General features: G+C 37.2%; 1 protein-coding gene across 1 annotated transcript in view; it reads right to left on the bottom strand.

The window, feature by feature from the left end:
- cacna2d3a (calcium channel, voltage-dependent, alpha 2/delta subunit 3a) overlaps positions 1 to 15085 on the bottom strand; it is a 130349-nt gene that overhangs the window by 77754 nt on the left and 37510 nt on the right. Inside the window, exons 5-6 of the mRNA XM_051903655.1 lie at positions 5371 to 5533; positions 3290 to 3421 (exon numbers count right to left, since the gene is read on the bottom strand). Of these exons, the coding sequence (XP_051759615.1) occupies positions 3290 to 3421; positions 5371 to 5533 (295 nt within the window). The remainder of the gene's footprint in view (positions 1 to 3289; positions 3422 to 5370; positions 5534 to 15085) is intronic.

Below are 15085 nucleotides of genomic sequence, written 5' to 3' on the forward strand. Positions count from 1 at the left end.
CAAAAACCGGAAGAGATTTTGGTTGAGAGATAATCGTAATCTACTTCCTGGCTCATTATTTGACTGAAATGATGAAAGTCAACAAAATGAAAACTTAAAGGGGGGGGTATAATGCTATTTCATGCATTCTGACTTATTTACACTGTTAAAGAGTTGGATTCAATTCTCATGCTAAACATGGCCAAAGTTTCAAAACATGAGTTGGACGTATGACAGAGTATTTCTGTGCCAAAAATACTCTTCCAAATCCTCACAAAGTTCAGGGTTTTTTTTCGAGTATGGGCCTGAGTGACGTAAACGGGGGTGAAATTCCTTGTACGGGCACTTCTCCCAGAAGGGCGCATGCACACACGTCGACCAGAGAGAGCAAGAGCACGCCCATCAACGCGCGTTCGGCTTTACGGAAGTCGTCGGCAGCGCTGCACAGGTCACAGGACTTCACAAAATCAACAGTCACCAAAGAAGTGTGTTTTTGGTTGAGAGATTTGTTCTCACGCATTACATTGATGCACTCTCGATATTTGTTATTAAAATAACCATAGAAACTGATAGTTGCAATCACGTTTTTATTGGTTAAAATGAATGGAGAATATCTCGTGTTTTTCCATGGCTGTTCGAGCCCTCGGGATCGGCACTTATGTTTTCATAAACAAAGCCCAGTTCTACGCTGGATTTACAGATCGTTTGAAACTGAAAGATGGAGCGGTCACAGCGGTAATGATCCCAGTCATGAGTCGGAACCACAGGTGGTGAGGAAAACTCATAAATTCATTATTTATCATTCACTATCTTCTATATTCATTATAGTGATTCAAAAGTTATCCATGGATAATGCGATGGTGTATTGTGTGTGTTTAAATATATTTGTTTAGCTGACCATTGATAGCTTGCAGACGATCTCTACACAAAAGCTGCGCGTACTTGTGACAGCTCGTCACTCTATCTTCGCTCACAATGACACGCCTCCAGGCGCTCGGCTGTTTTCGGAAAGACTTTTCAGGGGTCTCGTTTCGGTGGTTTGGTGCTCACCAGGATGCGATGGCAGCTTTCACACTTATTCGAATGAACCGCACTAACAGAGCAATTGCACCAGGGTTCGTCCAATGATTATAAAGGGAGCATTCAATTATTATTGTGTTGCTTGCTGGAGTTTTGTTCTCATACTGCACATCACACGCCAAAACAATTCTACACCACAGACTTTTTCTTCATTGCACAATTTTATAACTGTCTGATGCCTTTTTCTACCCTCCAGGAGATAATCAGTGTTGATCATCAGCTGTTATTAAGCAATTAGCAATGTCTAATAGTGTAGATTATTACTTTTACTGGCAGATAATACTGATGTATGATACACCGGCGCATCGCTAATAAGGACCAATTATTTCCACAGACACAAGTGAGAAAAAAAAAGTGGAGTACATTTAGAATACGATTTAACCTTCAAAATTGTGGTAAATGTGATCAGGCCTTTATAGCTTTTGTGTTGTTGCTCCCCAACATAGCCATATTTTACACTTCTCTTCATGTCGGCTGTTACCAGGGGTGGAAATGGGGGGTAACGCGGGGGGACGGCGTCCGGGGAGTGAATTTCGAGGGGGGGCGGCGTTCCAGTTCAAATTGGTTTGATTTTTTTTTTTTTTGCGAAATGAATGGATTTTTGTATTTATTCACTCAATAGCCTACGAAAACGAAACGAATTCAGCACAAAAACATAGCGCAATAAAATTGCATGATTAATCAAAAAAAAAAAAAAAATCGCGATCCAGCACGCACCGGCCCAATTCTGTACCATAGCCTCGCTTTGTCTTGCGTACCGGCACTTCTCACATGTTACCAGTACTCTAACCACCACACCGAAACATAGAATCAGGCAATTAATTAATTGTATACATCGCTTTTGGAGCTTTTATAAGCATGAGTGACGCGCCGCTCGCGAATCACCGTAGCCGCGTTCACCAGCACGCTCCAAAAGTATAAGATTTGCACGAGCCTTTCCTATGATAAAATGTGAAACCCATTTGAATTCTATTGAGAATGTAGTAAAACACTATGGAGAAAGTCAAACATGATCTAAAAACAGCCACTAAAAAGAGAGGAAAACATGATGATGATCCTGCAAGCTTTTTAAACTTCTCATGACCACATTTACTAGAACTGATCACATTCTGTTGTATTTATTGTGTTACATTTTAACTAACTTGTTGAAGAATTTATAATATATAATCTATTTAAGGAATAGATTTAAAAAAAAGAAAGTTAACATTGCCCTAAGCATGCCATGAGGAGCCATCAGTGGTCTAGCTGTAAATATCCTTATTATAACAAATGCTATGGTTAAACAATTACAAGAACTACTATTTCATTGGCCAAATTAGAATCAAGAGCTTAAAAGTATGGACCTTCTTGAATTATTGACTAAATATTGGTTTTCCCCATGTGTAAAATGTGTTTGCTAATATGACAGATATGCCTATTAGGAAAAACCTGTCTGTATTCCAAGAATTAACATGTTCAGTATAAGAACATTTTAAATAAAGATAGTTTGACTTCCCATGGCACTTTGTAAACAAGTAATTGTTAACCATAGGCTGTTACTTTATTGCAGTTGTGTTATCAACCAACTTTGCATGTGTGGGCCATTTTGCAAAAATAAAGCAACAAACAAATAAATAAACCCAAACTTCTCGCAACCGAGGGAGACAACCAGTCGCCCCATCTCAAACGGAAGTGAACAAAATAGAGTAAAACACCTTTTGAAAGTAACTTGATACTTCAAGTCAAGTCAAGTCACCTTTATTTATATAGCGCTTGCACATTGTGTCAAAGCAGCTTTACAGTGATGACAGGTAAATAATTTTGGCTGCACAGCAGCTCTTAAAGAAAATGGTGTCATTGTCCAGCTTAAGTAAATTCAGTATTGATTCATTCCGTTGTAAAAATCAATAGTTATTAATGTAGTTTGCATACAATGGTGTCAATGCAGGCAGATCAAAAACATTGTTGAATATCAAGTGTCCCCAACTAAGCAAGCCAGAGGCGACAGCGGCAAGAAACCCAAACTCCAACAAGTGACATCCGGCGACAAACAGGTGACAAACAAAATCTTCCCATCTAGAGTCCCCCCAGTGAATCTCAGCCATTTCCAGCCCTGGCTGTCACTGAAACAGTGTCATGATCAATCCGGTCTCCACTGAACTGAACTAATGTATTAAGTGTACTTTTCCAAACTCTGTACGAACCCTCCCAACAAAAAAAAAAAAAGAAAACAAAAACTGTGAAAACTCACCTGGATACTGTCTGAAGAAACCTTTGGCGCTACCAAAGTACTGCCATATGAGAGAAGGGTCTCTATTAAAGTTGTCCACAAACACCTTATTTAGAGCCTCTGACCAGTACACCCCATTCACTATGGCTGCGTCTGCAATAGAAGACCGAATGAATTAGTCTGTACATTTTTGACAGTGAATCCAGTATTCTGAAATCACAATATACCATAGCATTTTAGTATGAAATCTGCTGTCCAGTCTTGAAGAACATTGTAAAAATTACAGCTGTTATGGAACAACGTTCATGTAATGACTTATGGAGTGTCCTGGACTGAACATGAGAATCCTCTAAAACAATTAGTTCTGGTCCTCAAATATGACATTTGACCAGTATTCGGACTTTTCACCATTTGTATCACTCCACTTGTCTCTGTGCGTTCTAGATCGGCTGTCAGTCTCTGTGTTTGTCACGTTACTTGTTTTTTGTTTGGACTTTTATGTTTAGTTTGATTTAAGTTTCCTGCTTCTGTTTTGTAGGATTTGCAGTTCTTTTGGTTCCTCTCGTTGCTCTCTGATTTGCACGTGTCTTGTCATCTTGTTATTCCTGTGTATATAAGCCACAAACTGCACAAGAAATTGCATACTTCCCTAATGGTAGACAAAAAAAAGTATGTGACACGAAGAGTAATATGTCTGAATTCACAGCACTCAAAAAAGAGTATGCAAAAAGTATCCAGATGACCTTGTCCTTCCGGCGAGATTCTGAAGTGTGCATACGGTGGACACTTTACTATCCCATGAGGCCACGGGAGAGGATTTGTGAAAGAAGGTGAAGCGACACAACTGAAGCTGGTAGGTCACACGATAATGACAGCATGACGAATTTAGTACAACCAGCTTACATTCATATACATACATTCATATTATATAGTACACACTTTTTTATCTGTACTTATTCAAAATAAGTACCTGCTCAAGAAAGTATGTGATTTCAGACGCAGCCCCAGTGCTTGCTGTGTTAGTTTGTCAGTTGTTTCTTGTTTTCTCATATTCCTGCCCTTTGTGTTTCCTGTTTTGTTTATTAAAACTCCTGCGCTTAGTTCCTCGTCTCTGACTGCCTTCCTTGCTCACATGTTACAGTGTTCATGTTGGGGACTTTTCAGCAACTTTAGTGCACTAAACATGGGAAATGCGTACAATAAACTTTTACTATGAAAAAAAGCATCTCTCTTGTTTTTGCATGTGTACATAATTTCTTTGTATGTCAGCCTGACCAAAAGTTGTCACACAATTTGTGTTTTATTGAATTATCACAAATAAAAATATTGACTCCATGAACAACTACACAATATGTTGACAAAATCTTTAATACATTTTAAATAATATTTGAATAAAAGGTAAAGATGTTACTTTTTTACTACTGTATATCTAATTTTATATAAATGACTAATTAGTAGTAACAGTAGTCAATTGTTTTTAGATTTCTACAAGTGAAATTATGAATGTTGATAACAGCATTACAGCTTCTAATCTGGCACTTCTCCACCTGTTCCTGGTACTTTGCACATTTACACATATTTGCCAAATAATTTGCATACAAAATGAATGGAAATGATCATGTCAGGAGTATGACTACAAGTTATAAATCCATTTCTGAGATCCATAATATTTTATATTGTTACTACTACAACTGTGTATTGTGGCACTAATGCTAGTGGGATACAAAGATCTTCAGCATCTTCAAATGTAATTCTTACTTAAATTAAGTTGCAGATATCTTGATTTGAATTATGACTAATAATGCTGTGTTATTAGAGCTATTGATTTGGGAAAGTCCAAACCCACCCCAATCTTTTGCATATATATATATATATATATATATATATATATAGTACAGTTTATATACAGTTTAACTCTGAGATCTTGTCATATTTTATATTTTTTAAACTATAGTGAATAAACTGTATTAATGAATGAAATGTTCAAGGTGTCTGAATAAATTCTGGTTTGACGGTATAAACCTTGAGCATCAAACACATTATTTTGTTGTATGTCATCTTAGAGTGAGTGACGCGTCCAGCGTATGCAATGCTGATCATACCTTTGTTGTACATGTTAGTGGGCACCTGGACGACACTGAGGCTGAGGTTTACAGACAGATTATTGAAATGTTCATTTGGCTGCAGGATGAATTCTCCACCCAGCTCCACACTCTTGCCCTCCTCATCCATCTCATTGATTAACACTGCATTAAAGTACTCGTACTGTAAGGAAAGAGAGAAAGATATGTCAATGGTGAAGTTATAACAAATTAAAACATTGTCTTGATCCAACTCAAAAGAACCTAAGAGAAAACTGTGGAAAGCAGTTGCAGAAATATCTCTTTTGTTGTGGCAGAGCGAACGTACATGTGCGCTGCGATACGTACTGTAGGAGCCATGATACACCCACAGGAATACAGTGTATGAATGTGGCCCATGTTACTGTCTGATCCTACTTTCCCCCAACAGTGTTTTAGTTGAGAACAACTGTGCCCTTAAAGATCATTTTTAGGTGGTTCAATTGTTTATTTACTATTTGTACACCTCCATGCACTGATAACTCTCTCACTTGTAAAGTGGAAGTACAGGCCTGCACTGGTTCTTCAGTCGAATCTGAACAAATATTCTGAGAAGCTCAGGTGCCACTGAATGAAATAAGGCAAGTCATCTGTTCATTTTGGCATGTTATTTTACCCCATTCAACAAAGAGAGAATATGCTTGGAAGACATTATCAGGAAAGATTAAGTTACTTTTCACTGTTATGCTGATGATCCTCAGCTTTACAGTAGTGCGGTGTAAACCTGAATAAGTTGGCAAAACTCAAAAAAATTTAGGTAATCAGTTACATCATTTTTTTTTAAAAGTTTTTAAGTAACCAGAACTGGCATATTTAAATTTTGTACTCATACATTTGAATTGCTCTTAACTTGAAATTTTAAGTAAGTTAATGGAAATTTAGCTAGTTATAACTACTAATTGGTAACACAATGCTTTGATAACATTAGCATAGCATATCAATTGCTGAAAGAGTACAGCAATATAAAACATTTAACATGTACCTGTTCTCAAACTGAGCTCATGCTCCACTCGTCACCATGATGGATATATATATAACGTATATATATATATCAGGGGCATTTCCTCTGAGGCAGTGCCTCCTTAAAAATTAGGATGAGAAAATAATCCATATTACAAAAATAAAACAACGCAAATATTACAAAATGTGACAATAAAAAGTGTATAAGTCAATCGTTTTTCTAAAGGAACACTGTCCAAAAGCGACACCTGCAGGTAAAGTTACAGCGTGAGTCCGCGTCTCTTGTGCCTCCCTTGAGCTCATAGAGAATCAACAGAGCCTCTAAAGCATGCGGTGGGTTTTGTGTATTTTACAATAATTATTAATGTATTTTATTGTATTTTAAATTGGTTACACATTAATTTAACATTGTTAATGTAAAAATACAAAATAGAATTGTGTTTGGTTTCATTTTTTTTCTTTTTTGAAGTAATGTAAAGTAATGTTCATTTAATGAGGAAAATGTGACAACGTTAAGAGTAACGGACATGAATTTACATTTGATTTAGAAAAAATAAATAAACTGTGAGGACATTGTTTGCCTCCTCATTTCAGAACACCACTGCATGCCACTTATATATAGGCCTACACACACACACACACACACACACATATACATATATATACATATATATATATATATATATATATATACACACACACACACACACATATACATTATACACACACACACACACACACACATTATATATATATATATATATATATATATATATATATATTAGGGCTGTCAACATTAACGCGTTAACGCATGCGATTAATTCAAAATCCTAAACGTGTTAAAATAATTTGAAAAAGTTACGGAAACGTGAAATTGTGTCATAACGTAATTTACGTCACGCAGTTAGATGATCTTAAAGGTGCAATATGTACGATTTTTGCAGTAAAATATCCAAAAACCAGTAGGCCAGTGTTATATATTTTGTTCACTTGAGTACTTACAATATCCCAAATGCTCCAACTATTTGTAAATTGTGAGAAATTTGCAATTTTAACCAAGGCTCCGGGACGTGTGAGGAGTCGCCTGTCAATTGCGTCGTACCCGCTTTACCCTCGGTTTCTGGTTTTATTTTGTAGAAACCATGGAAACACCAAAGACGCTTTAATATATTACACATTTTAATAGATAAGGGAACAACTTTTTTGATATATTTATAGACAGAAAACGAATTATTGTTATATAGCTCAACACGTTTAGTCTTATTATTTAAATCTAACGTTAATTTTCTTGATTTTTTGTGAGTACCATGCTTTACCATGCCTCAGAGAAAAACACTATTTTGTCAAGTAGCTAACATAGCATAATCAGATGCAGCTTTATTTTTAGTAACAGTAATACAGAATTTTCTCCATCATACGTTTTTTTTTAATTAATTTCATGCCATTTATCAACACAAGCCATCCAGCATTTAATATGATATTGTAAAATCGATCTATCTTACTGCAGTGTGTAACAGCGTCTCACAGCAGCCGCCGAGCGAACGCACAGAGTAACGTTATAACATCATTTTCAACACTCTCAAATGTATCTAATATGATAAACAGAGCTGTGTTACCTCATACTCATGACTGGAAAAGCGGAAGCGGCGCCGGCGACTGTGTCATAATAAAAGCCCTGCTGCTCGTGAGGCGTGTGTTGCACAATCGCTCCAGCGGCCTCGTTCAGCTCCCACAACACTCGCTCCTGCTCTGCTTCATACTACAGTAACGTTAATAATCGCATCCATGAACATGATTTCTTCCCAAGTCCTATCTCTATTCTTTTGCACTGTCCGTTGAGGTGAAGACCACATGTCCCAAGATTCCGCGCTCAAACTTGGCGTCATCAAGCTACGCCTTTGTTTTGAATAGACCTCTAGCGGACAGAAATCCTACATACTGCACCTTTAAAGTCCATGCTGATTATATTAGAGATGGCAGAGAGAATTATTCATTCCAGTGTCTGTTTCACTTTAAAACACAAACTCTCTGTCATATTGTGTCATTGTATCTGAAGAGTGCGAGCCCTCCCGCACTGCGCTGTTCCTGTCTGAACGGAACGTCGAAACATCCCACCGCTGTAAGGCCAGATGACATGAAAACTGCTCAGTTTCAAACTGAAACTCAGCAGGATAAAGCAAACCAGCTTCTTGCGATGAAAGTTTTGATGGATGAGGATTGCAATCAAAGTAAAGACAATTGCGGTGACGTACAGAAGCATGTGTGAGTCTGTTATATTGATGCGCAAACAAATCATGTATGAGCGCTCTCGACGCGCAATGATCGCACATTGTATTTACGCACAGACACATTTCAGTACATTCACGTTGTTTTCACACACCTTCAGGATAATGTTTGGATTTGTCCTGTGTATGTTGCTGTGTACTTTAGTATATATGCAGGTCAAGGTGGTTGGTTTAGGTTTTTTTGGCATCTCCATGTGGTCCTGTTCAATATCGCAACTTTACTTGTCTAAAATGTAAACAAGCTCTTTGCTGTTGCACATACTATACACTGTGAATTCTCAAAAGTTTTTTTGCTGTGAATTTTTTTTTATGGGTGCTTTGGTGTACATAAATGTATGAATTTTATGAAATCATATAATTTTGTTATTTGGCATCCTTTTTGGAAAGAATTTACCTTGAAAAAAGCTGAAAAATACAGTTTTGTGAAAATCACACTTCAATCTGATGGTTTACTTTGCTGGATATAGGCAATGGTGGCAAAATGGACGTGTTAAACAAGATAAATGGTGTATGCTTAATTTCACGATAAGTGTGCGATTAATCGCGATTAAGGGTGTGTGATTGAAAAAATATATATATATTGACAGCCCTAATACATATATATACACACACATTATATATACATATATAACACTTAAGTTTAGCATTTACTATCCCTTTCAAGTGTCATTGTAAAGCATGCTGGGAAATAGAAATCCTAAAACTCATCTTTCCAGTCAAGCTTACACCTAATTCATCACCTAAACACATGGTTATGCTGTTAGTGTAATGACTGAAACAACCAGGTATAAGTAGACAGACACCAATGACATACAGCTGAGTATAATGGGAATAATGAGTCCAAGACAAGAGATCATGGGAAATGAAGTCCAATAAGGAAAGGCAATAGTCCAGGATGGAGTGCCCTCTGGTGGCTAAGCAGGGCACTCCAGCTAGTGATCATGACAAAAAGTCCATGAAAACAAAACTAAACACACATTGTAACAGTTAGGTCAACCAGAACCATAAACACCTCTCACATAATATAAATCGTAATTGTTATGTAAATGCAATATATGCTAATATGAGTCTGTTAATTTGGTAATTTAAGCCAATGAAGCAATAGACTGATAAATCCAGCTGTGGCCCGGCCAGATGTCCCACAGTTACCGCTATGCACTACAAATGATGACTACCGTCTGTAGCTGCACAAACCAGATAGTGAAGGGAGTTCACACAATCATTTTATGCATCGCTCCAGGAATCTGTGATGGACTTTATTTAGGATGAATTGCTGCTCCAAACTGACAAAAAGACAAATACTTCTATGCCATCGACCACAACCCGATCCTAAGAGGGATTTTTCCACAAGACACTCCATCCACATGCACCTCAGCAGACAATATGATTAGCGGCTACATTGTAGTATAGCACTGTGGCATATGATTCCCATGTTTTTAGGAATTTGGAGCAATGAAATCAATGTTAATACTTCTCCCGTAACTTTGCAACTACATGTCAACTAACTCTCATTAGAGTATTAGTTAAGTAGTAGACTGTTAGTAAACTGTTAGGTTAGTATATTAAGTTTACATGTAGTTGCAATGTTGCTTACAGTCAGTAGAATGTCTGTTGGGGAGCATCAAAATAAAGTGTTAGCAGATATTACAGTTTTTTACAATCGCTAGGACACATTTCTCAATACTTAGGTCACTTTTTCAAAACTCTTCACAGAGTTCTCCTAACCAACCTTCATCTTGGCACAGAGGTTAACTTCACATTCAAAATGCACCAAATCTACCAAAACACTTCATACATGTCTCAAATCAACTCATTCTTCCAGAACACTAGCAAAGGTTTTCACTGAGCAAACACACTTTGTCACTCATAAAACATCGACCTAAAAACACTAACATCAGTTAGCATTATACAATGTTTTCTTTTTTTAAATTTCTTTACAAAACAAGAATGACACTCTCTACTGCTTATAATTCACTGCAGTTTATGTTACATGGTCCATGTTTACATTACAGAACAAAATTATTCCTAAGTTTCCCCTTTTGAATTGATGGTAATAAAATTGAAAGACTAATGCTTGTGTAGGTGTTCAGTTTCATCTAATTGTTTTGATAGTATTTGATTTTTTAGATTCAGAATATATTTCATAACTATATTACTGTAGAAATGTAGCAAATTTCTGTCTTATTCAGTTTTGTATTATGTTATTGTTTTGAACTTAAGTTTAACAGTTTTGAAAACAGTATGTAAGTATGTGCAAACTGGCCTGTACGTACAAAGAGTTTTGGCAGTTGTTGTGTCTGAGTGAGAAAAGAATTCATGAAATTTGAGAGATGTAGTCATTGAATGCATTTTGTGCCAAAGCAATGATAATTGATCCTCAGTTTAGCCCACATAGACTTCTGTTGTGCTCACTGTGTGAAGAGTTTTGCAAAAGTGACCTAAGTATTGAGAAATGTGTCCTAGCGTCTGTAAAAAAAACTGTAAGCATAATACACTAATGAGAGTTAGTTGACATGTAGTTGAAAAGTTACTTAGTAGAATGTCTAAAGTAGACCATCAAAATATAGTGTTACCATTGTAAAGGAAATAAATAAGGGACAGTCTCCTATTTAAGGGAACGGAAGTGCTTGTCCTGTTTGTTTGTGTCTTGAACCCATATAGCTGAAACTGTGACAGTTCTCTTTTTCCCTTAAAAACTGTTAACAAACTGAATTTAGCTAGCTGTGACGGCTTGCACACCAACAGTGCATGGCAAAAGATGTGTAATAAAGACAATTTTATGACATGGTAAAATCTCACTAAACATTTTACACTATACTCTCAAAAATAATCCATCACCAGCAAACTACATACTTTTATTTGAGTAGTAAAAGTATACAAGGTGGGACACATTTCAAGTAATCAGGGTAGGGCAGGAAAAAAGAACAATACACCAATGAACAAGATTTAAAAATGAAAGTAGAAAACACAACCCTGTGGCCTTGCGGGGATATCTAGAAATACACTACACCAAGTGAGAGATTTGGAAATAACTGCACTGAATCCTGAAATCTTCCCAAAAAGGCCTAACATTACAGATAAGGGATGCCAAGCATTTGGGGAATATGGGGACAGAATGTGCTCTCTCAGGTTACACAGATAGAAGAGCAGCGAAATTTGAGAAACGGCAGCGCTATCTGAACACCAGAGAACAGCAGCATGTGCAATGTCTTAAACAGCATTAGAGAAAATGCTTTAAAAACAGATAAAAATACAAACACACACACACATCGCCATGCACCTAAAATCAAGTTAAAATGCCACGTTATGATAAACATTGCTGATAATACATTTACAGATTTTAAACACAAATATGTACTTGCTCTGGCACACACAACCCTTTTGCCCTTCTCCTCTGTCACAGGGTTCATATTTTTAGCACTGCAGTGTACTGGAGGAGCTATTAATAAATCATTCAGCAGTATTATATTTACAGCACTGCTGTCATCTGCTCACTGTACTCTCTTTTCAGCACTGCTGTATTGTCACAAAAGACAAAAGAAATTTCCAATAAATGATCCTGTGTTATAAGATCCTTTACCAATAATTATGACTAGGAAAGCAGAATTTCGATCAGAAGAAGAACTTGAATTTTTTTTTGGCTTTGCCAACATGATCTTATTAGCCTTCGGAGGCTTTAGTACATTAAGTATGGTTAAGGTATTTAACCAAGTTGAATGGCCAATGGCACAGGCCATCTGCTTGGTTGTCTGAAAGGCTAAGTCTGTGGCTCGGCAGAGCTCTTTTATAGCCTCAAGCCCTAAACCCTCACTGTGGTACAAATCTTTAAACAGGACAGCCTGATACGCCTGCAGAACCACCATGGTGCACAAGAATGCACCAGCCTGACCTGCGTTTCTTCCACCCTCGGCATCGCATCAAGCATACAGACCACTGTAGAGAATGTCAATGATGCCTTCATGTGCAAACGAGCAGAGTACGGATTCCTCCACAATTTCAACACCTCAGTGTGGAGATCGGGAAAGAACGGGAAATGGCGGCAGGGACACGGCACTCTAGTTCTGGGTGCACGATCACTTACTTCTCATCTGGCTAATCTAGATTTAATTTGGCCACAGCACCGGTGGCAACTTCAAGCATCTCTACAAAAGTGACAGACTGAAGAAGCTGCTTTGCCGAAGCACCCACCAGCTTATTAGGGGTGTAAATCAGACGGTTCATCACGATACGATACGATATCGACTCTCATAGCCAGCGATACGATATTTGCCGGTACCTCAAAAAATTCTGCAATGCGATTACGATATGATTCGATTCAGGGGTATATCGATTGATATCTCGATATTATGATATTATGTGCCTATTTTGCACAACCAGTTACATTTTTATTACCTCATACCAAAATATATAACAAACAATTATTTTAAAAATTTCTCATCCTGCACCCTGATTGGGACATCCACAAATAAAAATATTCAAGTCACACAGAAGATCAGTAATCTGATGACAGCCTACGACATGACATCAACTATTTTAGGCTTTTGTGCTAAAATCATGCAGTGTCAAAAATCTATTTATGTACAAATAGATACTATAAAATTAAAAGACATTTCTTTTAAATGTATAGCGCAGCTTTTTAATGAGGCAACAACAAATGATAGATAGAACAGAACAAGACTATTTAATATTCTTCGATTGTGCAAAAGTATTATAGTAAAATAGGCTCCAATTCAGAGAGGTGCAAACTGCTTATGCGCATCCCGTGCACAGAATGATGCATTTGAAGCAACATGGAGTCACAGCACGCATGGCTGCACTTCTTGTTGGAAAGTTCAAAACACAAAGGGAAAAGATATTGATGCGTAGTGTATTAGATCTATGCAACAGTTTATTGAGCCTTTCCCTTTAACAGTTTTAAATTTTCAGTTACTGTGTGCGTGAAGAACAATAGTGCTCTCTACTCCAGTGTTTTGATCTGACAGAGACCAGGCAGAAAGTAACACGATTTAGAAATAGCAATAAACTCTAGCAAGATGAAGTCCTTTTATGCAAATCATAGACCTTTATCTATTGAAGCACAAAAATAAGTAAAAGAAGACTCAATTCAGCAGCCTATTTGTACGCTGTCTGCGAAGAGGCATTCTGTGTGTGTGCGCCTCTCTTTCCTGTTATTTCTGCAAGACTTTAAACACGAGCAACTGATAAACTTTTAGTGACGATTCAGCACCCGATCGGACAGATACAGCAATTGTCCCAACTCCCGAGCGTCTTTCACAAGCTCTAAAAGGTAGTTTAAACGAGAATGCACGCATTGGCAATAATGCATAAACTGACATGTGGAGAAAATGTGGAGAGTGTGGGAACAAAGGTCTCTGAGAGGAGGTCTCAGGCTGTAAGTATACATATGGGTGTACAAAGTGTCTGATGCTTGTAAAGTGACTGTGGCGCAGGGAAGAATATGCTGACAGGCTCAGGGAATTGAGTCAGCAGTCTGAGAGGGACCATTCAGCAGAAACTTCAGTTTAAATAGGTTAAAACTCCACTGGGCTGGTCCTCAGATGCCCAGTCCTCAGTGTTTTCATGCATCTGAGAGATGTTTCTGTAGTCCTGATGTCTTAACTTAGTTCACATTAACAGGGGTGTGAACATTCAATGAAAGGGAATCTTTCTGATGCTGTGGGCACCATGTGATTGTGTCACTTTTAAACCACTTGAGTTGTATGGATCAGTTTCTACTACCTTCATGTCCTATTTGGAATTCAAAATGTTGGACCCCATTGACTATTATTGTGTGAACAAAAACAAAGGAAAGATTCTTCAAATATCTTCTTGTGTGTTCCACGGAAAAAGAATATTATAATATAAAATCATATTTTGAACTGGCATGCGGGTGAGAACAAGATGACAGAACTTTTATTGTTGGGTGAACTATCACTTTAAGGCATTTTAGAAGTGCTTGAAGTAATTTAAGAGGGATTTATAATGTATCAAATACATCCATTACAGAAATGAGATTTTCTTAGGCAGCATAAATGTCATACGGCGAAAGAGATGCAGGCAGAGAGCAGATTATGTGCTGAATTTCCACTGGTGTGTTTAATCTGCGTTATTTTTTATGGCAGGTAGAGACTGTCGATGTACACACATTTTAACAACCTCAACTATATTTTGACACAACTGACATTTAATAGCACCTAAGGTTTTACTTAATAGGGCTTCCAACTTCAGAGGAGGAAATTAAAGGACATCTTTTTCTCCATTGCCATACCACATATTTCATTTCAGATTGAAGTAAGCCTTTGACAGCAGGTGACAACTTACCCTATTATTGTAAACAAAAACAAAATGCTACACACACAGTGTATGCCTGAAGCTATGTTATAAATTTATGAAACTTAGCCAAATCGATTTGCTCTGGAGCAAATAATAGATTAATAAGAACAAAGATTGCC

Source organism: Ctenopharyngodon idella, chromosome 8 (genome assembly GCF_019924925.1).
Source record: "Ctenopharyngodon idella isolate HZGC_01 chromosome 8, HZGC01, whole genome shotgun sequence".
Taxonomy (NCBI): Eukaryota; Metazoa; Chordata; class Actinopteri; order Cypriniformes; family Xenocyprididae; genus Ctenopharyngodon; species Ctenopharyngodon idella.